The sequence below is a fragment of the Dermacentor variabilis genome, chromosome 7 (assembly GCF_050947875.1).
Source record: "Dermacentor variabilis isolate Ectoservices chromosome 7, ASM5094787v1, whole genome shotgun sequence".
In the NCBI taxonomy this organism is placed as follows: domain Eukaryota; kingdom Metazoa; phylum Arthropoda; class Arachnida; order Ixodida; family Ixodidae; genus Dermacentor; species Dermacentor variabilis.
This window is the reverse complement of record NC_134574.1, coordinates 70,426,053-70,450,261: the sequence shown is the minus strand read 5'-3', so window position 1 is coordinate 70,450,261 and position 24,209 is coordinate 70,426,053. Positions and strand designations below refer to the sequence as shown.

At 45.8% G+C, this 24,209-nt stretch overlaps 1 protein-coding gene across 1 annotated transcript; it reads right to left on the bottom strand.

Moving 5' to 3' along the window:
- Positions 1-50: 50 nt before the first annotated feature.
- Positions 51-22,775, bottom strand: LOC142588688 (putative Kunitz-type serine protease inhibitor). Its single transcript, XM_075700510.1, has 4 exons — positions 22,687-22,775; positions 11,408-11,614; positions 3,335-3,445; positions 51-115 (listed from the first exon to the last, which is right to left on the bottom strand). Exons 1-4 carry the CDS (start codon positions 22,754-22,756, stop codon positions 51-53), a joined length of 453 nt encoding a protein of 150 aa, XP_075556625.1. The 5' UTR covers positions 22,757-22,775.
- Positions 22,776-24,209: the final 1,434 nt, after the last annotated feature.

Genomic DNA, 24,209 nt, shown 5'->3' with positions numbered 1-24,209 from the left:
AATTAGCGCATGACCAGGGTAGTTGGAGAAATATGGGAGAGAACTTTGCCCTACAGTGGGCGTAGCAGGGCTGAAGATGATGACAGGTATCGCACAGGGCTAGTCCTGAAGGCGCCTGCAGCAAGGTGGATGCCTAAGTGTCAGATAGGATGTAAAATATTCAAAGCAGTATGGCTCCGTAGTGAAGACGTAATAATATTAGACTTTTGTACTAGGGTGTAGACATTTGCTGTCGCTACCCCAGGATGTGAGTGAAAAGAGCTTCGGCAGATTCTTTCAAGAGTTTCAGCCCTGGTGGCATGGCCGCGGCCGCACTCTTTGTAGAACGGGAACGTGCCGGAATCTCCTCTCACGCATCGCATCAGGATACCTTGCGGTATGAAGAAATATTACGCGCTTTCGCGCTTCCTGGAAGGAAATGTTTTCCTCTACTTTGAGTGCGATTACATCCTTTTCATCCTGCCATGCAGGACAGGTTCTAGAGTAGGCTGCATGTGCAAGTTCGTAGTTCGGACAGTGGAATGCGTCATTGCAGTAATCTGGAGGGTGATCCTGGATGCTGCACTTCGCACAGGTTTGTCGGCCCCAGCACGTTTGTTAACAGTGGCCATACCTCTGACACTTGAAAGATCTCTGAGGATTCGGGGTGTGTGGTCGGACTCGGTCTTTAGTGTATCCTTTTTTTAAAATTCTGGTAGCACACTGGATGCGAAGATGACGACGTTTAGTTAGGATTTTTTTGTTCTCCCGTTTGATTACGATTCTTTTTACTATGACAACATTCCACTCCTTCGAGCCCTCTGGGAGCTCTTCCTTGGTCAGGTTCAACAGATCATCGTCGGAAATTACTCCTCTCCTTGTATTCATTAATCGATGGGGAGTCACTGTTAGGTTCACACCGCCGAATGAAACTAGATTTCGAAATTTGTCTAGTTGCTGCTTATAGCGGACCTGAAGCGAGAGGTTGCCACTCGCCATCTTTGTAACTTTGTAGTCGGGACCAATTGTTTTGGTGAGACTTTTCGGAACTGAACGGTGACATCACTCTGTGTTTTAGGGGTTTCAATATGTATGACGTGAAATCGTGTGAACGTTTCGTTGCGTTGTCCAAAAAACTGCAATACTCCATCGGTGCGCCCTCTTTCGCTAACAGGGCGATCAGGCAGACGGGGGAAGGACGATGAATCCATTAACAGATGTTTAATTTCGCTGGCTATGCGAGCCACCCACCAACGAGTCCAACAAGGGGACGCGACGAGACCCGAAGGACGCGCAGACGCTATCTGTACATAGCTACAATAACCTAATGTAATAGATACAACGTTGGATAAACTATAGCAGGTTGGGCCTTGCTACCTGGAAAACTGGAAGTAAAACGAAGTGAGGAGAAAACAGGAGAAGTGGAAAGTAAGAGAAAAAGACAATCGTTTGAAGGAGAGAAAGACAAGGAAAGGCAACTACCGCTTTCCCCCGTGTGGGTCAGTCCGGGGGTGCTGTCTACATGAAGCCGAGCGCAAAGAAGAGTGTTGCATACGCCCAAGGGCCGCAAAGGTCCAAACTCCCGGCACCGGCTCAACCCCCAGGGTCCCCCTTTCCCCTGACACGGCTAAGCCGCGCACGGGTAGACGTATTTTGTTTCAAATTATTGAAATTATAAAAATTTTCTTCGGCGGCACTCCTGACTATAATACAAGGAAAACGTGGGCAAGAAATAACAAAATTGTCTACTTCATAAAGAAAAGGTTCTGCTATCGCATAAATTGAGTTCTAAGCTGAAGTAATCACAGAAGTCTGCTGTCTTTTTTCCCTTGGTTTCTATCTGTCACACATTAGTTCCTTTGAATGAACTGTCCTCGATACAATGTTCTGTGGTGTTTGAGTTTAACCTCCGCCCCCCCCCCCCCCCCGCCACCCTGAAATGCATTATCGAACTCTATTCGGAGCAACGAACCTTCGATTGGTTTTGATAAATGCAGTTTCTCAATTTTCTCATCTACGAAACTATATCTAAAACAAGCTATCAAGATGTGTTTTAATAGAGGCAGCAAGTTTGAATGTGCCAGTGGCAGATATTTGTGTTCGTTCCTGCATCCAACACAGGTCGTGTAGGATCCGTAGTCAGGAAAGGGTGTAATCTTTCCGACAGATAGAAATTACGTCACGCATCAGGCCACCATCAGGACTGTTTAACAGGATCGTCTGAATTATTTGTGCGCCATCATGGCTACAATCCAATAACTTATTATATACTAAGGCAGGAAAGCTTTCTACAATAAGAAACTTTCAGCTTTCAGCTAATCGGTAACCGCCATTCTTTATATATACCAGAGCGCAAGAGAGATAAGGAGGAGTAAGATATATCAGCTTAAGGTCAGCAATATCATGCTCATCTCGCCGCTTCGTGCCGTTAGGAATCACTCACTGGCTGGTCAGTCGACGTTCGCGCGGTGCTTTTAAAGAATCCCTCTCCCCCATCCCCTATATTAGTGATAGTGTAGAAGCGATCGTAAAAACATTGTGGTGCTATGAGAGCTTGAATTCTACTTTGTTGGCATTTCCTGATGAACGGACGGCCTGTTACATAAGATAGCCTTGTCTCAGCTGGTAGGTAACATATGACCTTTACTGCTCATTCCGCGTTGTGATACTAATTAGGAATTGGCAACAAATTGACCAAGCTATTTATTGCGCATACATTTATCGTCCACTATACAATAAAAGCAGTGCGATATAAAAAGTACACCTACAAAAACGCTCATACTTATGCAGCGTTGGATAACCCCTCATTACTGATTCACGATATTGGAAGCTTACAGTACGTTCGGGCACCTTGGTTCCTTCTCTTGCTACACAGCGTGAGAAAAATTTTAGGGAAGCATTAATGCTGCATAGCCAATTCGGAAGGATGACCTGGTCGCCAAATGCCGCCGGGAGACCAAGGTAGTGACATTAGATTTCATAAAAAATTGATAAGCGAGAAAAATTACACCGAGACGAGAAGTTTGCTAAGTTTGCGCTGAGTTTCATTTTCGCATTGTTAGCATTGGGGCTGTAATTCAACAGCACAGAGAGAACAAAATTATTTTTAATAACACTTCTATAGAATCAGGTTGAACGAGATAGGTTTTCTTAATGACGGAGCGTATTGCAATTTGGAAAAAGTGAACTTTTATATTCCGGACATGGCGCATGATGGTTATTCATGTCATAATGAACTTGTTATCATAAGAAAACTTACTCGCATTCCATGATACACATGGACAGGCTGGTGAAAAATTTGAGTCTGGTGGTACTGAAGGTCCACAGAATTTAAAAGACTTGCAAGTCCTCGTACTGATGTCATAGTAGAACGCATTCATTTCGTAATGATGTCCCCAGCCTCCTTTCTTTTGTCCGCCGCATCCGCTAGGAGGAGGAGGCACTGCACAGAATGCAGCTGCTTCACCTGCATAGTTGTAACGCAGAAATGGATATAATTGATTCGAAGACTCTGCTGTTGGCGAATGCTGACTTCGTTGAAAATGGTGAAATGGAGTTGCAAACGATGTAATATTGCTACGTAATTAGACAACAGTACTTGAGCTTTACTAGGTACTGTAACTAGATGTAGATGATGGCTGCTCGGTGAGCGGAAGCTCCAAATCTTCTGTGATAGAAAATAATGGTTCGTACATCTGTTATAATGTTGACAAAGAAAGCGCCAATAGCATAGAGCTTTAGAGTTCTGTTTAGAGTTGCGAGAGCGCAAGTGAAACCGGCTAGAGTTGAGAATACACGCTTGATTTGGGGTCCACTGCTTACTTCGCGATCATCTACCTACATAGCTGTACGAAACACACTGTGCAGCTTTTAATTTTCTTCATGCTTTACCGTTCGTGTTTTGTTTATACAGTCACGGACAGCCTGAGCTGAAACAAAATAACAGCAGCAAAGAGATGCCGGTAGCGTGACGAAGGCGCGAGAACAGAAAGCTGTGACAAGATAAAACATGTTCAGGAGACTGCGCTTCTTCTGATCTTCGTTTAACAAATGTTTTACCTCATCACAACTTCTGCAAATCCTGACAATAGGAGGACGCGCTCATTAGAAGCACTAGCGGCGGCTTCCTCATCCTTATTTTCTTACTTCAACATTGTTTTAAATTTCCACTGTAAGCACCGTGCACATGGAGAATATATCTAGATATACACAAAGGAGAAAGTTTACTATATTCTGAAAGAGATGGAGGTAGCCAATTAAAAATTCTTTGTAAATGTATGGATAGATTATGCCTAGAGAACGAATATGTTGCTGTATGTTCACCACGCTTCCAAGTACATTGCGTAATTTTTTGAACACGAAAAAAACCTATAGACTTCAGTGACCCCTTCGGAAGAGTCTTTTATCAACGACGTGTGAAATACACGTGAATGTTGTGTGTCTCAGTATTGCTTCTCTTTCCAGTAAGCAATGCTAACGACTAAAACAAATGAAATATTTCTGTTAATTTACAGCGTTTATTAGGGATGGAAAGGTCAGCATTAGCATGCAAAGCTCACAACTATATACAGGGTGTCCCGATTAACTATCATGCCCCAATATTAAAAGAAGAGCAATGGGTTGCTCGAAGAAAACCTAGTGCATATTGTTTACAGTACACTGGAGTAGCTGCCAGTAGTTTTTTTCGTTACTGAGATTTAATTAGGCAATTGTAATTAATTATGTAACTGTAGACGTGTTATCCTAATTATCAAAGTGTCAATGAGGCATTTGAAGTCACAGTACTAATTGCACACTAATTTTTCCGACTGACAAGTAAGCTCGGCGAAATAAGGAGAATACCACGTGACTGCGCTACCGGCAGAAGAAACACATCGCGTTTGGTGTTAGTTGGAAACAAGCTGTGATAATTGTTGTCTTAGCGTAGAGAAAGAGCGCGGATGTTTTTTGACACAACACCTATCACCAGAAAAGCGAATTGAAAACGTCAGCGCAAAGGTTTAATGGTGCGTTTTGTTTCGTCCCAGTCGCCATGACTTTCTCTAATGAGCAGAAGGTAAACATGATCCTTGCATGGGATCTGCAAACGGCAACAAGGGGAAGGCTGCAAATATATATATATATCAGTCATGGAAGTGTGGCTGCGGATCAAACGTATCGACTATCATCAGGAATTATGAAAACCTGAGACAAAGCGGCAGCTTCAAGAAACAGTGGCGGAGAACTCCATCTCAGTCATAGCTTACGCGCGGATGTTCTAGCATCTATGGCCGCAAACCTTCATGCTAGCTTGCGGGACGCGGCCACCTAGGTACCAATTTCGTGTCATCAGTTTGGAGGATTCTAAATGACGGAGTTTCACCCGTACCACCTTAACCAGCACCAATGCTTAGAAGAGACGGACCTCTACAATCGTCTGGATTTCTCGAATTGCGTCCTCACAAAAGCCGATGAGTCATCAGACTTCTTGAGCAATATCATGTGCAAAGGTGAAGACAATTTTCGCAGAAACACTTAGGTAAATTAGCATAATGCACATTATTGGAGGGACTCCAATCTGCACTGGGTAAAGCGGAAGCGGCGTGGAAATGCGTGGTTTGGAATTTGCGTCCGTGCTATAATTGGTCCCATCTTCTTCGATAACATACTGACTGGACAGCGTTACCTGAACGAAATTCTTGAAGGAGTGGTGGATGAGTTTCTAAGCGAAGTCCCGCTTTCACGTCTTCCACTTCTGTCGTATCAGTAAGATTGGGCACCAGTTCACAGCAGCAGCCGAGCACGAAAGTGGCTCGATGCGACTTTTCATGCGCAATAAATTGCGAGGCATGAGCCTGTAAATTAGCGGGCTAGGTAACATGACCTCTCTCCACTCGATTTCTTTCGGGTTATGTGAAAGGTCCTGCTTACATGATCGAGACGGATGTAAGATTACCTCAAGGCAAGGATAACGGATATCTGCCGTAGGATTCCAGCGTCGGTCATCCAGAGAGCCACTGAAGATGTGATAAAACAAACACAGTACTGCGTAGCTGCAAAAGGAGACCTGTTTGAACACGTCCCCTAGGCTGGTGTTCAACAGAGCTTACGAATCCATAGATAACAAGGGCACACTGAAATCTGGCGTTTTTCTTCCTTTCTTTCTGTTTCTTTTTTTTTGCAGACATCTTGATTGCAATCAAGACAGCAAGTTGGGCCATTTGGTTCGGATTCGTAGTAAGGTTCGTTAAAGCGCAATACAAGACAAGAACAAAAGACGGTATAAAGCGCCGTGTCGTCGTTTTATATTTTGATATATCAGCTCATTTAGATATGGTATATTTGCTTTCTTAAACGCATCGCTTTTGCCTTTTCTCTAAACGTTGGCCACTCCCCGGTCAGCTTATTTTGCTTTTATTTTTTGACAGGAACCTGTTTTAGCAGCACATATACACTTTGATGAAAAATGAAACGGCCACATTAATTTGGCTTTCGTCCGAAGCAACTTTCTGGCGCGAAACATCGCTTCGCGCGCACTCTCTCGATACGGTGTGAGCAAAGCCGGAAGTTTGAAACATTCTATGCCTATTATATTGATGTTCGAATTTCGTACGTGGTGAGAGCTGCGCTTCCGCCGCGTTATTAAGAGCTTTTGTTATCAGTGTGATCAGTCGGCCTTGGGAGACGGATAAGTGTGACATAGAAATGACAGGAAGGAATAGCGGTGAAGCCGCGAAAGCTGCTGTTGGTGCTCCCTCCGTACCATTATCAAGGTTATGCGCTGTCTGTTCGGGTTTGCGACCGGCAATGCAGTTGCTTTCAATCGGCTTATTTGAGGGCGCTGCTTTATGATGCGGGTGACAGCGCACTCACGTGGTATTTTTCATCCATAGTGAGGTTTCTTTTCCACTCGGGAAAAATTGTACGCAATTATTAGTACCTCGCTGAAAACACCACAGCTAGATGTCATTTTAGTTTGCCTACAAATGCCTCATTGACACTTTCAAAATTCGGACAGAACTCGTCGCGTTGGACAATTAATTGCAATTACCGAATTAAATTTCAGTAGCGAAAAAATTACTGGCGGCTACAGCACCGTGCTGGAAACAATATGCACTAGGTTTTCTTCGAGTAGACTAACTGCTCTTTCTTTAACTCTTGGTGCATGATAGTTGGGGAGCACTGCATAATACACTCAGTAACAGGAATGAGGTGGAAGCCGAATGCACTCGAAATCAGAATCAACAGCAGTCATGCGCAGCAGCGCTTCTACTCGGACTCACAGAAAAAGAAAAACAAAGGGAGAGAGAGTCTGCAGTTTCGCCAGAAAGGCGAAGCAGTGTTAGCCATTGCCAAGTACGCGACAATTACACGAAGGAAAATTACACTGAGTGGACTCAGGCTGTGACGTCGAACTGTCTCCTAGTTTGAGGTCTTCTATATGCCCGTATAAAGCCGTCACTTCAGCGCTGAACTGTTGGAGATCACACGAAGGTTCTTGAAGTGCAATATATATATATATATATATATATATATATATATATATATATATATATATATATATATATATATATATATATATACTATGGGGTTCAGAAATCTGGTAGGGTGCCAGCACCCCCCCCCCCCCCTCCCCCGGAACAATGAAAACTCTCCGTCTATGGTACTGGGGGTCGAGAAGTAATACATACATGCCTTCGAAGCTTATTATGCCGCTTCGAGCTAATACCACATGTTCTCTTTTTTCTTCAAATAGCTCGTTGTCAGTGACGGAATAGGGTGCACTTTCCTCTTTCTACTGTTCCGCACGTGAAAGCTCTCCAGGTGCGCCCACCGAGCCCAAGACGTGCTCTGCCGTGAGGCACGAGAGAAATGTGACAGTCTACACGAAGCACGTACTCGCGTTCAACCGGGGAAGCCCATCGAAGTGCTTCCAGGCGTTGAGCAATGTGTGCTGAATTTCCAAAACAGAGGCTATCGAGCGATTGCCACCGAGCGATCTCGTAGGGCGATGGCCTAATCCTCGTTCGTCGCCCTTACGTAGTCGTGTCGCGCACCAACTTGCACGCAGAGTGCTTTCAAGATCGTCTGTCATTGCTTTCATGGCCACCATACATCGTGCAAGGCATTATTTGCGGACAACACCGCTAAGCGACCTCTTACGACGAAGTAAAAAGAAGAGCAGAATGGAAGGACCGTTTATTAAAATATGGGAGGCAGAGAAATGTTTCATTCACCTTGAAGGCACAAAACAGCTTCTAAAACAGAAGGTTAAATTATCTGACTGTGCGCGTAATAAATGTCATGCAGAGTAATCTGTGGAATACTACACGGCAACATGCAAATCGCAGTACTGTGCTGATAAACATCACACGCTTGTTCTGCTAATTCCGCATGGGGAGCTGTGGTAAACAATTGTAGACGTCATTCTTTGCCAACGCAGGCTTCTTGAAGGCTGCTCCGAGTTTCTTAGTTTGCCATGAAAAAGAAGCGTTGCGCGAGAAGGCAACGGATACGGTGAAAAAAAAAAACAATGGACACTATAACTAGTTGCTGTCACAGTTTGTTTCTTTCCTGTTTTGCCACTAGCCCTCAGGGATTCGAGAAATATGTTTCGGGCCACCCGAACTTCGCCTGCATGTCACGCGACGTCACTAAAACCGCAAACACTGCCCATCTGATATGACGTGTACACACTGATCATGCATGATTTGGGCGAACGTGAGAAGGATATCGGTTTCTGATTCTGCTAATTTTTCACCATTATCCCTCCGCCATTGGTTAAAACTTTCTTTCGGTCGGCGCCAACTTCGCCCATTTGTCAGGCGAAGACACAGAGAACTGCGAGAACTCACCAGATAAAAGTGACGTATACGCACCAGAGACGCATAAATATGCGCAGTAAAACTAAATAGATTTTTTTTTTGGAAATAGCCTGAGACTTCTCCGCTCTGAAAGGAACAAGGGATGGTAGCGCGCCAATCGGTCTGGCATTAGCTACTCAGATCAATCTGCGATTGTGGATATCTGTGAATATAACGAGAATTGTTGCATGAAACTATTGCGTTGTAGAGCCGTGTCTGCACGTATGCGACATCGTTCTGCCAACTCTTCTTCGCAGAGGATCCTTTTAGCAGCATTTTAAACCTTCCTTACCAACTCCTAACGACCGCGAGCAACATACTTAGCGGCCTATGAACCTGGATCACTGGGTCAGCGTAAGATAGATAGATAGATAGATTTCAAACGGCTGAAGTATTCCAAGAATGCTAATCTCGATAAAACCTTTCGAGGAGGAAATGTTATGTGCTTGCGAAGGAAGCTAAAGTTACTTCCTACAGACGAGCAGTGCGTTTGATTACGTTCTTGATTGCGTTTGATTGCGTTTGTGCGTTCTTGCTCTAATCCTCGTCGTATGGATTACTTGGGTGCTGTAACGCAAAGGTATTTCGCACTTTTTCTATTGAATTTCTGCTATCAGCCCTCCAAGAATGGTCAAAAATATTTCGGGTCACACCCACATCGCCTGTCTGCCACGTTATGTCACGAAAACCATGGAAACTTCCCATGTAATGTGACGTCAACACACTGATTATGCTTCCGTTATTGGTCAAAAGTGGGTGGTTGTGCTCACTTAGCTTGTCTGTCACGCAACGTCAGAAATGCGAAAAATGAGCACGTCAAAGTGACGTGTACGAATTAAATATGAATTAATAGTGGAACAAAGCTGATTTTTTTTATTAGCGGGAGACTGCCCCATTTCAAAAAGATTAGAAGGCGTCTGCCTACCGATCACTGGGACATTGGCTAATAAGAGATGCCGGGGAGTATAAAATGTGTTTGCGTATAATAAAGATTTTCACGCGGGAATAAAACATTGTCGTGTCTTTTAGGCAAGCTTAAGACATGGTTTTGCGAAGTCTTCGCTTAGGTTCCGTTTAAGTGTCATGTTTAACCCATTGCTTCACGCCGTCGCTATTGTCGATCAACCACGGCAAACTAAGCAAGAAAAAGTGCAACAATCGCAGGCACCGTCACCACTCTTCTCATCTGATTATCTCATTTCATTGCGCTGCTTCAGCCTACCGAACCCCTCTCCATTGCTGCGTGATCCTCGGCTCTCACGTCAAAATCTGTCACGATAAGCAATGCTATTCGTTTGGAATACAAAGTTACCTTCTATAAGCACGGAGAGCGTTTTATTTGGCGGTGAAAAAGACGCTGCGAGTCACCGTTGCATGCTTGCGTCTGTGGTTACGTGAGTTTGATGTTAGGAGATTGGAATAAACGCAGATCCTAATAGTTCCTCGTTAAGGGGGCCGTACTTACTGCGCCCGCGTTGGCTTCGCGCAGTTCATGCCTTTCTTTGCTCAAAATACTTAACGCTTTTCTTTACAGTGCTACATCTGTGGTTGTTTGTAGAAATAATAATGAGGGCCCACATTTAACAAAAATGTCTTACGCCAGACTTGTCCGTAAGAGAAAATTTCAACTGAACATATTAGCGAAGGTCGCCTTCCAATAGCAAAGAACACTTTCGAATGAAAATCGTTGCGAGTGCGGTCGGAAAAAAAAAATGGAAGGCGACCCTAACCTTTCACTTGGGTGTCCCTTAGTGGCACTTGCCCCTCGGCGTTGGCGTTCTTAAGGCTAAGCTAGAGAGCGTCTTTCCCCTGGAACGATATGCGGACGAGGAGGGAGGGAGAGCGAGGAGAGAGCGCCGCACGTGGCACCTGGCGGGCCGTAGCCCCCTAGCGAGCGGCGCACGAATCGCACCTTGCGCGCCCTCTCCGGGGCTGAAGTCAGACCTTGCAACGAACGCGCCCGCGCAGCTGTTGCGAGCAAGCGAGCGAATGAGCGAGCAGGTGAGCGCCGGGAGAGGAGAGCGAGAGAGGAGGGAGTGGCGTCACATCCGCTCTCCTAGGCAGGTGCTTAGTCTATGCTAGGAACCTGATTTCCATTAATTATGCGGTTAGATATCACGCCACCTCTTTGTAACTGATGTCATTACTTCAGCTTTCTACTTCCAGGTTTCAGGGGATTTCGTCGAAGTCGCGCTCACGAAGCGAGTCTCCAAAGTCTATTCTTGCTTCTGTCATTATGTGCTTCGATGTGCGGTAATCAGTGATTTATAAATATATTTATTCGAGCCACCTCAGCAAGTCAACTTGTATCTAAATTAGTGCTCTGATATTATATCTACAATTTTTTATGTTATATATATATATATATATATATATATATATATATATATATATATATATATATATATATATATATTACAATTTTATATCTACAAGTTTTGCACTCTGCTATTTTTTTCTATGTTTTTGTGCTTTACTTTGATTTCGGCCCCGGTCGTCTCAGCACGTGAACCGGAAGTGCTGCACAAGAAAGAAGTGTCACTCAATGCTCATGCTACTAAAAAGAAAACATCCCAAATACGTACCGACGTGGCAGCTGAGTGCGCATTCGTAGCGGGTTTCGTACACCCCTCTGGAAAGGCAGCCATCCCAATAAAACTTTTGACACATGTTAGCGGTTTTGTTGAAGAAGTACTTGTTTATACTTGCGGTGCAGTCCCCCACCGGTTCCATAAGTGGCTCCTCACAACTGTAGCTCCACAGTTTTCTTAATAGCTTGAGTTCCGTCGGGTCTGAAATAAAGGAACCAAGATTAGCAGTATTATATTTCACCACTAGCGCACATATAAGAACAATAACTACCGATTAATATGTACACGGCGCATCATCAGAGTATTTAAATCTGAGTCGTGAAGAACCAGCGCGTCTATTCTGCTACGCCTTAGAATAATAGGTGCCCGAAATGAGTCCGGCGCCCTGCGCTGAGTCGTCCGCGATAGCAACTTTATAGCTTACAGATAATGCGGAAAAAATGCCAATATTTTTCTAACGGCCCTTGAAATCGATTGCAAAATTACAGATTCTGCGGTTTACATGTGTTTAAACTCCTCTCTCAAGCTTGAGTTATAAGTAATGAGTTGTAGAGAAATGCTAGAGCTTCGAAAAAGGAACAGAGTTTTGCAAAAACTTCTGTTTTGGTATATTCAGTGTACACGAAAACGGTAAAAAATATATTGAAATTTAGCTTGTTTTTTTACTTGTATTGCAATAATTCTTGACGTGACAGGGAGAGATGAACCTGCATGCCACAAATTATGTTAACTTTTCAGTGTAGTATGTTTCATGTAAACTCGGATTAGGCTTCCTCGAAGTGTGCCTTTCTGCGAAGCAATCTCGACAGGTGTTGATTTTTGCAGGACGTTAAATACCTTTTATGGCTGAGAAACTACACAAGCATGTCCTCATTCATCGATACTCAGCAAGTATGACTGCCACAAGCCAAATAAATTTGCTTGTTTCCTCTATTCTTTGCCGTAGCATACGGGATATGACTAGCCCTTCTTTCCATGTGATGTGAAAGGATGCATGAGCTGGAAGTGTGACTGATCCGCCCAACATGGTTTCATACATACACTCTGATTTATGTCATGTTGTCATAAATAGTCACGTCATCCTTTATTTTCGTAGCAGATTCTACTGAAGTCCAGGCAAACACGGAGGCCTTCAGAAGTTAAAGAAAGCTGTTCAGAAGCTGTCTCCTGTAATGGAGGGAGCGAAGTGTATTATTTAAATGAGTGAGCAATCCCCCTTTTGTGAAGCTGAAATGTGCATGTGCAGCGCCCTAGCGGCTGAGGACCGAAGCAATTTGGCAGGCGCACCCCAGCCGGACTCGACTCTCTCCTTGGAGTGAGTGGAGTACGGCCGTGGCAGGCGCTGCACTTGTCAGTGGAATAGGGCGCCAGCTGTTTCTCTTATACTCTTACAGACCGGCACATACGCGTGTCTTGCCGTTCTACACGGTTTACCCCGACGCATAACGCAACGGCGCCTGCCCGTCCTTGCGGGAAGACCTCCAGTCTATAGCACACATGTTCTGGGAGTGCGGGTCGAAATACTCGAAGTCCAGCAAGGAGGAGTGGGACTTCCTTCTGCGTAGCCCCTCTCTAGACAAGCAAATCCTGGCTGTCTGGCGTGCCCGGGACCGGGCTGGTGGGCTAGACCTGCCAGTGCTGACGTGAGACTAGCCTTGTCTAGACTAGACGCGATCGACAGCGCCGTGAAGCCTGTATTAGGGCTGTGAAGTGGTAAGATCCGCAAGGGCATCCATGGCAGCAGTCCGCAGCATCTAGACTGTGCGGGAAGCACTTTGTGACAGGTATGTATTAGTGTCACGGTTAGTTTATGGAAAGCGACTTAAAAGAATATCGCTATTCATGTTTTCTATTCAAGGGAAGGATGAGAGCATTTGATTTCAGAAGTGAAAAAAGAATGTATATTTACATATAGAAAGTGGTGAGAAAACGCACTCTAATCCTATAGTTGTTATGTGTGTCCGAATACACAAGGACAGTAGAGTGAGAGCGGGGTGCGGCTCACCAACAGTTCTGGCACATGGTCACGTAGGTCAAGAGAGCCGATCCGTCATCAACAGAAGGCACTGGTCGATCCTTGAGCGAACTCCAGGCTGTCAGGCGATGGGACCTTGTCCAAGCTCCGGAGGCTAGGCAGTCCTGGTTCGGCCGGTAGGAGTCTGGAAGCTCGGGCCCACGGCCCGACGGCTTACTCCCGCTTCCGGCGGATGCTGACTTTTTCGACGCTCACTTGCGTCGGAACACCACCGTTCTAGGGTCTCTCCCTCTTCTTCCTCTTCCTTCATTTTCTTCTACATCACCCATCGTGTACGGCCCTTAATGATTCCTTTATTCTGAGTATCTTGTTTTGCCGGCGCGTCAGATATCACGCGCGTCGCTTCTGCGTCGTCGGCTTCTTGCGCCCACCCATTAGCTCTTGATGTTGCCTTCGCCGCACTTCATCGCAGTGTTGCAGTGTCTTTATCTACGACACTGGCTTCGCGCACTGTCACTCACTAACACCCAACGGTTAGCATATGCAGTTTAGGTCTCTGTTTTCGTCGTTACTGACCTATACGAACAATCTCGACGAAGACGCAAATGTACGTTTGAGCTATCGAAACAACCGATCTCTGAGCTCGCGCGACCTGGGTGAGGTAAACGCGAAGTGCTTTTTTTTTCTATCGTCTCTGGGCGTCCGCCGCTAGAACGCCGTAATTTCGCAACTTCACACCGTGCACACTTGCAGCTTCATAAACGCTCACCGAATGTACGTGATGTCGGCGTAGTTATATGCCGGAGACAATCTTACCGCCACCACCGGGCTGACGTGGCAAACAGCGTGCACTGTGGAAGTAGCTGATAGTGCTAGTTATCAATCGTTGCTAGTTGTCGTTTCGTCATTCTTGTCGGCACTATGTAAAGTAATATTTACTTGCAGAAGGCTTTTATATTCGTTTAGTGAATCGACATGTAGTACGGTATGTACTGGCTCGTTTTCCTGCGCGGCAACTTCTGGAGTCGAGTGGCGCGTCTCACTGCATAACTGACGCATTTCAGGGGCGCCTTCGCTGTCACCCAGAGATCTGGACTGCATACCGACGCTGTTTGTGCGCATGGACTAGTTTAATAAAGGACGTGTCGACCGCTACGTTCGTACCGTGGCGCGTTCTGAGAGGAAGACAGGTGCCCCACAAACAGGAAGTATCAATAATTGTGTTCATTCTGACAATTTTTTGGCATTGTTGTATATGTACACACACTTTATGTGGGTAAATAACGTATGCAACTTGACATTCTGTTGATCTCCCCACTACTTGTGTCTGTATGCAGGCCTAGCACTATGGCACACCATAAAGCAAGCCAAGCAGTAGGGAAACGTGATATTTGCCCTAGGAAATAGACCTCATGACCTATTCGACTCATGCGTTTTTGTGCGTACTCATACTGTTCTATTACTTATTCACTTTACGCTACAGGTGCAGTGGCTTCAGGTCAAGGAGGAGCCTGCAAAGCATTGCCGAAGCTCTTCGTCCAGCCGTTCATTACGCTGAAGAAACCTTTCGGTACAAAGCATTCACCAGCGAGCTCTATGGCTAGCTGACGATGACAAAATATGACGGCGCGTACGCGTTGTTTCTTTCTTCTCTCACACGCTGCTAGCTTGGTCGCGAGTCTCGCGTCGGGCGACTGTCACGGCGCGCAGCGGCGCCTGCCAAACTGTTTCTCATGACCACCGCACGATGGCGCCTCAATGCATCGCAAAAGGCCGATTGTATGCCTACGCAATGAGGAAGCCCGACCGTCCATCCATCCGTCCGTCCGTCCGTCACGTAAGACGATGGCTTTCAAGATAGGGCCCGCAGCAGCGAGTGGATTGACCTTCATGCTTTCTCTCGCTTCAGTGCGAACTAAGCGGCAAGAACACAAAGCAAACGAACCTATCAGCACGCGGCGCACTCTGTCCCCATCGCAGATCGCTTTCGAGACAGGGCCCGCGCGGCCGCGCGATATGCAGTTGCCCCCGGAGCATGGTTGACCACGGATGATAGTGGTTCGCACCGAGAAGAAGCAGCGTCATCGACCACGTCTACGTACGAGGTCCACAAAACGCGACACTGTTCAGTTACGTCACGTACCACAGCATGCATCGGCCAGTGCTCATCTTCCACAAAGCAGCGGCGTCATTCAAATGCACAACCATACAACATGAAGATAAAAAGGAAACGCTACAATAAGAACCTAATAAGAGAGTGTACATAAACAATGTTGTCTGTATTCGCTTCATTTGCAAAATCTCTCTCATCATTTCATGCGACATCCACTTCCTCTGTGAGTTATCTACAACATAAGTCAACATTGCTACTTCTCGCCTCTTCTTTGTCCTTTCACGCTGGTCTCAGTTAACATTGCGCTGCTGCAATGGCACTTTTCCCTTTCACGATTACTTCGCGGTGTTTCTCGTAATTATACCGAACACAGCCGAATACGACAACGAAACAGTAGGTGATTAGTAGGAAGTGCTTACCCATTGCATTGTTTAGATAACTTCCAAAGGATATTCTGCGCCTATTTTTTTCCTTGTTGAGCGCCATCGAGCTTAGCTTGCATGAAGAAAGGCTTCAAGAAATGCCTTGTCTCCTTGGCCTTGCAAATTCACTGGAGGCCTTCGTGCTGTACTCTACCGTGGTGAGCTAGCTGTCTGCTTAAATTGTACTCATGTACTCTTAGCGCGCGGACTTGAAGATGCTTCGGAGAAGTCGTTCCATCACTACATATTACGTATGCGTGTTATTGTGCTACAAAGGAACAGGGTTAGCGCACATCTATCCCGGTCCTTTAGGCATTTTTGAACAGCGCACATGAGTGCCGAACTTGCAGGAATTTCTTTCTACGCAGCAGTGCGACTTAGCTGCAGGGTCTCTCACTTTTGTCGATCCTTCACTGTGGTCATTTCAGTATTTTAGCATTACCACAATGTATGATGCTCTGATCCTCTCAGTATTCTTCAGATACCGAAATGGAAATGAAGCTGTTCGGTGGCAGTATCGCAATTTTAAATCGGGCTCAACGAGTATTGTTTTTATACCGGGTTCCGTGAAAGATCAGTGGGCGGTACGTACATGACACAATTATCGTCACGCAAATTATCTGGCATCCCAGAGAGGTAGCGCAACTTTTGTCGTTTCGTGTAAAAACCCCTTAAACTTTGTGAAGTAGCGACAATCTCTTCCTCCGCCTTCATTCCTCCTCGTTCTTTCCTCTCTTTCATGCTCCTTCTTCGACCGTGGCGCCGCCTACACCACTGGAGCGTAGCACACGGTCTTTGGCAGAGTGAATGCACGCATAGCCAGGCGGTGCGCTTGAAGAGTTCACGTTGGCTTTCTTGTTCCGAGTAACTTCGTGTACAGCAGAGAAGTTCTATACGGACGGTTATACGAATTAAGTGACGGCAGCTTTTCTTTCCTGTTTTGATAACTATTTTTGGAAAAACGTATCTGAACGAGAGCTAATGCTGTGCCATGACGACTCCGAATGAATCGCGTTCACTACAGTTAGGAATGCAACATTTGTCAAGCGCGTGTCGCAAGATCTTGTTGCTAATGGCTGTAAATAACACGTTTACGATCGAATGCCGACATCCTGACCTCCAGCAAGCCCTCAATAGCATAGATAATCCGCGCCATCTTTACCATGCGAATTCGCAGCGCGTAATCAGCTATAACGTACAAAGAATGACAAAGGGCACAAACGATGACTGCTATGAAGGTTCGAAAAAGTATTACAAGCTACAGTTCCGCCAACGTGCGTGCTTGCCAATCTTCTAAGCACGCGCAAAGGCTCAGAGGTAGGCGCTGGTGCTATTATTTTATTTATTTATTTATTCCGTACTGCCAGCCTGTTTTAGAGGCCCTAGGCAGGAGTGGGATATACATATAGGCTTTAAAGCCAATAACATGTGAAACACAAGAAAGAAAAAGATAGGAGCATGTTTGTACGTTGTGCGTGCGTGTGTACGCGCGTTTTTGCGTGTACAAATACACAGAGTATGCTTCTAGTGCCTCAACGTCGACAGAAATAATGTGGTCGATCATTAAGTCGGGACTCTGCGTACATAGAAAATAAAATCAATTCTTTAGCATTCGTTCGCGAAGCGGGAACGCAGTAACAGGGCTCCACCGAGTCTCAAGCAAGAGCATAGTGTGCTTGAGTAATTTTTTTTCAGTTTTGCGACTTATCACGAATATCGTTTCATCGTACGCAACCTCGTCCATTCGCTAAGTTACGTACTTGTCGCGAACCGAGTTGCACTATCGTGCGTGCATTGAGGACGGTTGCGCTGGCTCTGAAGTAACATTTGCGAGATATGAGTTTATATAATAAAGTGATGATCGCACAAAGTATTGGAAACTGCGGTAAGTGAAATTATGCTTTATGGACGTTAAAATCACAAACAACATTAGAGTTGAAAATTTATAGTTTATTTTCGGGACAGGTGCATTACAGGTTTGCTTTTGCAGTCACAGGAAGTGCGTCTCAGTGATATAGTGGCCGTAGGAAATATTGTGGAACGAACGAGCAACCGAGAGCCTAAACGAACGCGCGAACTTAACGAATGAGCACGAACGATGACTAAACAAGCCAGTGAACGAGCTGGCAACGGCACGTTTTCTTTGCGAGTGCTCCCCCACCGCATCCTAACCTTTGGACACATTAAAGGTCACGCAAATTAGCACGGACGTCTCATGACCTATGATGCTGTCGCTCGGTGACAAACGCACCGCGTAACTCCGTTTCGGGAGAACACACACGCATTTCATCGGTGCCTTTGTATGGCAAATCCACGGGGCGACCGCCAACGACGAACACGAACAAATGAGGCAAACAAAGCTATTCTGTCTAAGAAAGGATAGTAAGTAACAAGAAAAAACAGAGAGTGGCTTTTCTAAGAGGAGATTGCACGACCGAGCTTGAAATCTTGCCGAAAGGACTCTGATGAATCTTAAAGGTTTTCTAAGCCCATTATTGCAAGCAGCCTCGCGTTCCCGCGAATTTAAGCCGATTGGCGTACAAAACGATTAAGCGCACCATATACGACTAACACGATCATGTAGTGTTTCTATAGATAACGTAGATGTCGCACATAAATCGTGTTAAAGCGTGCACACAAATGACAGCATGCTCAGTGAACTGTGCAATATCTACTACGTTATCGCCTGCAACAAATTACGCAATCCGGACATGTACTATACTATGAGACATAACTTACCTCGCATAGTAGTGTGGAGGGTGTTGGTCTAAGGTTCTGCCTCCAGATTCTGTGATGCCATGTCTTTCTTAACCGGTCGCGCTTAACGGACGGTATCGATAAGAGCTTCTTGCCTTTGCTAAATCTGTTCTGGCATTCGAAGGCGCAGCAGGTAATCGTCATAGAAAATGCTATGAAGTGACGGCGCACTTGCCACAAAACTTACTTCAAGGGTTTCGCAAATCAAAACAACACAGAACAGCAACGGCGCCAACATGGACTCTTCGCCACTCCGTAGACGCTTCTCAATCGAGAAATGGTGCTGAAGCGCGACTGTAAACAAACAAAGCCGGCTCGAGGGGCCACGTGATGACATTAGGCCAATAGCGACGCGGCGTCGGCCTCGATCGGAGCGCGTGAGGAGGCGGTATTCTTCAAAGCGTGGCGCTTTGTTTTCGGGACTTCACTTTCTTGTCAGTTTCGTGTAGGGTGTCTGGATAGCAGTGCTGCCATTCTGGGTGTTCCACCATGCGGTGGACACACTATGTGACCCAGTCAGCGCTGAAAGCACCTGCGTCATATTCGTTCTCTCTGGCGTGGCTGTGTGCTGCTGTCTGTTGCCGGACGCCTTTCTTCAGAGTTCTCGGCTAGCTTTCTGTGTGCGTGTGCGTGTGCACTTACGTGTGAGTATGCGCGTGCTGTTGCATGTGTGTGTGTGTATGTGCTTGTGTGCCTGTAGGAATGCGCAGTGCGTGTGCGCGTGCATGCGGAGGTGCGTGTTTGTGTGTATGCACGTGCGCGTGCATGCATGTACAAATACACAGTGTATAGGAGCATGTTTGTACGTTGTGCGTGCGTGTGTACGCGCGTTTTTGCGTGTACAAATACACAGAGTATATGCGCGTGTTTTTGGACATGTGCGCGTGTGTGTACGCGTGTTTGTGCGTGTACAAATACGCAGTGTGTTGGTGCGTCTTTGTTTGTATCCGCATGTAGAAATAGGCAGTGTGTAGGTGCGTGTTCGTGTGTATCTACATGTACAAATACGTAGTGTGTAGGTGCATTTTTGCGTCTGTATGCAAGTACAAATGCGCAGTGTGTAGGTGCGTGTTTGTGTGTATGTACGTGTACAAATACGTAGTGTATAGGTGCGTCTTCGTGTGTATGTGCGCGTACAAATGCGTAGTACATAGGTACTTGTTCGAGTGTATCTGCCCCTACAAATACGTAGTACATAGGTGCATATTCATGTGTATATGTGTGTACAAATGCTTAGTATATAGGTGCGTGTTCATGTGTGTATGCGTGTACAAATGCGCAGTACATAGGCGCGTGTTCGTGTCCACATGCGTGTACAAATACGTAGTATATAAGTGCGTGTTCGTGTCTATATGCGTGTACAAATACGTAGTGTGTAGGTGCGCGCTCGTACGTGCCGGGGCGAGACTCTTGCACCACTTGCACTATTTTTATACAAACCTATATTCCTGCGACAACTGTGCCATGTTCCTGAACGGTTTCGGCACGTGTGTTCCCGCAGGGACCGCGATGAGCTAGCGGTTTCCTTCTCCGAAAAAAAAAAGAGTGCAGCCGTTCACATACTGCACACCATGCGACGGCACCTGCCGGACAGTTTCTTGCAATTTCAGCGCTTAAAACACTGGACTTTTCTGCGGGTTTTCGCAGAACTATTACGTCTTGCCCTTGCTTCAAGTTGTTGACAAATTCGACTTCGCCCGGCCATCTGCTAGCCGCCTGGTTAGCTGAGATGGTAGAGCGGCTGGCCCAAAAAGGCGGTGGTACCGTGTTCGAGTCCCGAACCAGGATGAATTTTTCTTCAACTGCGAGGATTTTCTTTCGAGGGAACCGCATCGGCTTCCCTTGAAGCGATTGCTACGAACGGGTGGATGTCCGATTTTCTCTTTATTAATTACTTCTGTACACCTTGCGGGTTTCCGCATAACTATTACGTCGTCGGCAATAATGCGCCTGGAGTCTCCATAAAAATGCTGTCGAAATAAAAATAGATTGGAATAGTTTTACATTATGCCAGCCTTAAGTTCATCGCGGCCCTCTTAGTCTGCAGCGACTTATGGTTGCCCAAAAAATGTTACCACGTCGATTCGACTGCGTAATTTTGGGACATTTCCCGCTATCATCATGAGCATCGGCGCGGGAATATACAGGGTGTTCAACGTAACTTCAACCAAACTTTAGAAATATGCAAATGCCACGTAGTTGGACAGAAACGGCAATGCTGTTTGCCGTCACTTGATTACACTGAGATTGTTTCATGCCGCCAAATTATATATTCTGTCGTAATAACTTTCTCAAATACTATAATTGGATGAAAAGTTTAATGAGAAAATTTAAGAAAAAGCTGAAAAACTCCCGATAGAGCCTTCTGTTGCTCAATACGTGCTACATAAAGGTGTTTTTCCGAACGTGAAGCAAGCCCGCAAATACAAAGAAAGTTAGCGCGCAACTGGCCGCCCGAGGCACGTTGCGTGTATTCCGGACGTCATGTTTATTTCAGCTGTGTAATTGTCGTTCTGAGACTGGTTGCTTCGGCTTTATGGCAGCATGCTCGGTTATCGTCCTACCTTACTATACCAGTCGCTTGTCGAGGTGACCCGTTAGCATGGCGGCGTGACGAGCACTACATGACGCCCATACAGTGGCGACGACGGAATGACGAAGAGGGACCGATGTCGATGGAACAGCAAGATGGTATACCGACGGTATACAATGAGATCTATTTATTTTAAGTTCTATCTATTTATTTTGAAATAAATATGGGGCATCACTTCACTGAAATAGCATGCATATGAAACTTCTATTTCAGAATGTCTGGCCGCCGTAAGCCAAGACAAGACTTTTTAGCCGGAGCCCATAAACTGAACATCAATAGTATGACTGCAAAGGCAGCACTGAACGACGACGCTCAGTCGCAGTAGCTTAAGCGATTTGTTGTTGACTACCTTGATTTGTACGTGCTCATAGGCCCCCGTTTGTTTACAGTACGGCCGATAGTAAAGCGACGGAGGCCAGACGCCACTCAGATGCGCAGTAAAAACGTTCTGTGAAAGCCTGCCGTACAAATTTTCTCTTGTTAAAATGACACACCTTGAAACATGCAAATCAGCAACATTTCTACAATAACGCTTATCAAATTGCGAATGCCCAATATCATATTTTACCGTGTCTCAGAGTTAGGGTGTATACATTCGCTTCGTGTGTGAAACCTAATGGGTTTCTCAAACTCATTCGATTGCGGAAGTTATTCCATTTTCATGGCAATAATTGTCGCCGTGTAGCAGCCGAATAATGTCATTGGATGCTAGTGCCGTCAAGCTCGTATGACATTAAAACATCCACTGTGACGTTTTTCTGTTAGAATCAGCTATCAAAATTCTTCATTATGTGGTTTAGTCGAGAAGTTGTATTCTGAAACACCCTTTGGTGTTTTCATGAAGGTATGTTGTACGTTATCCTTTTTTCGCTCTATAAATAAAGTTCACGACGTACGCAATGAAATGATGTCTCGGCAGTGATGTTAACCGGATTTCCAAAGTACACATCTCGCATGCCTGTACCAACCTTAAAGAAAATAGACAGGTAAAGAAAAACGGCGATCTGTCGAGGCGTCAACCTAAGCACGGCAGCCAAGTCAACAGCGACTATTAGGATGGAAGTCCTCCCACTGTCGTAAATGTTAACCTACAGGCTCGTGCTGAGTGCAGACATAAACCCTCTTGCCAGATTTCTTCTTTCCTTTTTTTCTATGACGGGCGTGGGCGCATTGTACATGCAAAACAAGAATGAGGGCACTGTACTTCATACCCTAAGTGCATCAGAAACTAGTGTCAGGGTGTAAACGAAGAATAAACGGTTGGTGTTATTTGCGAAAGATTCACCACTGTTTTTCTTTAAAGGTTTCGTTTAGGTTACTTGAAAGCCTTGGTATAACAGCATGGGGAGTTATATTCCAAGCGATATTGTTAACAATTCTAGTAGCGCACATTGAAGTGAAAAGCACACTTACTTGGTTCGCTCAGCACCACCGAAGAGGCGAGCACAAGAAGTGTGGAACAATAGCCACCTCTTTTTCCCATAGCAATTCAGAGTCGCTGAGGCAAGCCTAGGAATAGAAAATTTAATCATGCGTGCCGTATGGAAGTATAAAACAAATGATTCTTTGCGAGTTTCCGATACCTACATAACACATCGCACTACTATACACCTAACGCGCCTTTAGACGCGCCTGATGGTATATCCCATCTCATCTTACGTACTCTATACCTCATTATGACAAATAGTGATTTCTTTCCGAGATTAATTTTTAGGTTACTCGTTCCCTAGTTTAATCGACGTGATCGGTTAGGCTCGAGAACAATGTAACCAACTCTGTCGAAGAAACCAGCTCTTGCCGTCAGTACGAATAGAAATCCCCTTGTGTGATACATAGACTTCCTGCCGGAGTGCGAAAAAATTAATGCTCATTGCCATCAGTAGGTGCGCGATATGAAAACAACATACACGGGCGGTGAAGCGAGCTCGGTAGGTGGTGAGATTTAGCAATGCTGCGACGGGGGCTAGTTGGGGAAACATCAGGAGTATACGCGCTACTCGTGGCGCTGAAATTAGATGTTAAATCTTAAGGGTGACAACAAGACGATGTCATGTATTTGTCGGTGTCGCTCCCAAGCTGTCGTATATTTAGCCATAGGCAGCGCAAATAGCCTGGATGTGTTCTAAAGGAATAGTTGTCCACTGTGAAATTGCTATGACACAGCGTAAGAGGAAGCTGAAGAGCGAGACGCTCGTAAATTTGAACGGCGACCAGCAGACAGAAAGAACTGCCAGGACTCGGCAAGAGGTGCAGAAGTTCGATGCTGTCGTGCTCTACGCTTTAGCTGAAGGACCACGACCGGATCGATATAGGCCTGCGCTTACTGCGTTTCCTGTGCCGCACAGTTGCGATATTAAAGTTTGTGTGATTCTCACCTGGAGGCCTAACCTGCGGACCCGGAGGCCTCGCTCGGAAGCACGAACATCCCTAAGCAGCAGGCCTAAGCAGACGACCTAACGGAGACACCGATTAGAAAGTCCCGCCTGCTTGGGGCCTTCAGAACGTGTGTACAAATCCCAGTCATCGGGTGCCGTCGTATCCGTTTTGGAACTCTCTGGCCACCAGCCACCATGCACTGCTGGCGAAGGACTTGCTCGTCGTTTTTTACATTTTTTTCTATGCGTATCCTAGGTATGTAACTACAGCATTTGTGAGTACTAGTTTGTCTATCTTTGCGGTATTTTTCTTACAATTTGCGGAAACTTGCAGAACAGGAAGTGGGTCTTTTCAACAAACGTCTTCAATAGCGTGTGCAAGGTACCGACTACGATGGGGGGCTCCAGCCTACTCCGGAGTTTTCCCGGGGGAACGGGGAGACTGAACCCCGCCGGCGATGCCGAAGCCTACCCCGCAACCCCCCCCCCCCACCCCCTTCCGCTCCTAACGTGTCATTGCCAGAGTTTTGTCATTACCATCATTTCAGGTTTCTTTTGACT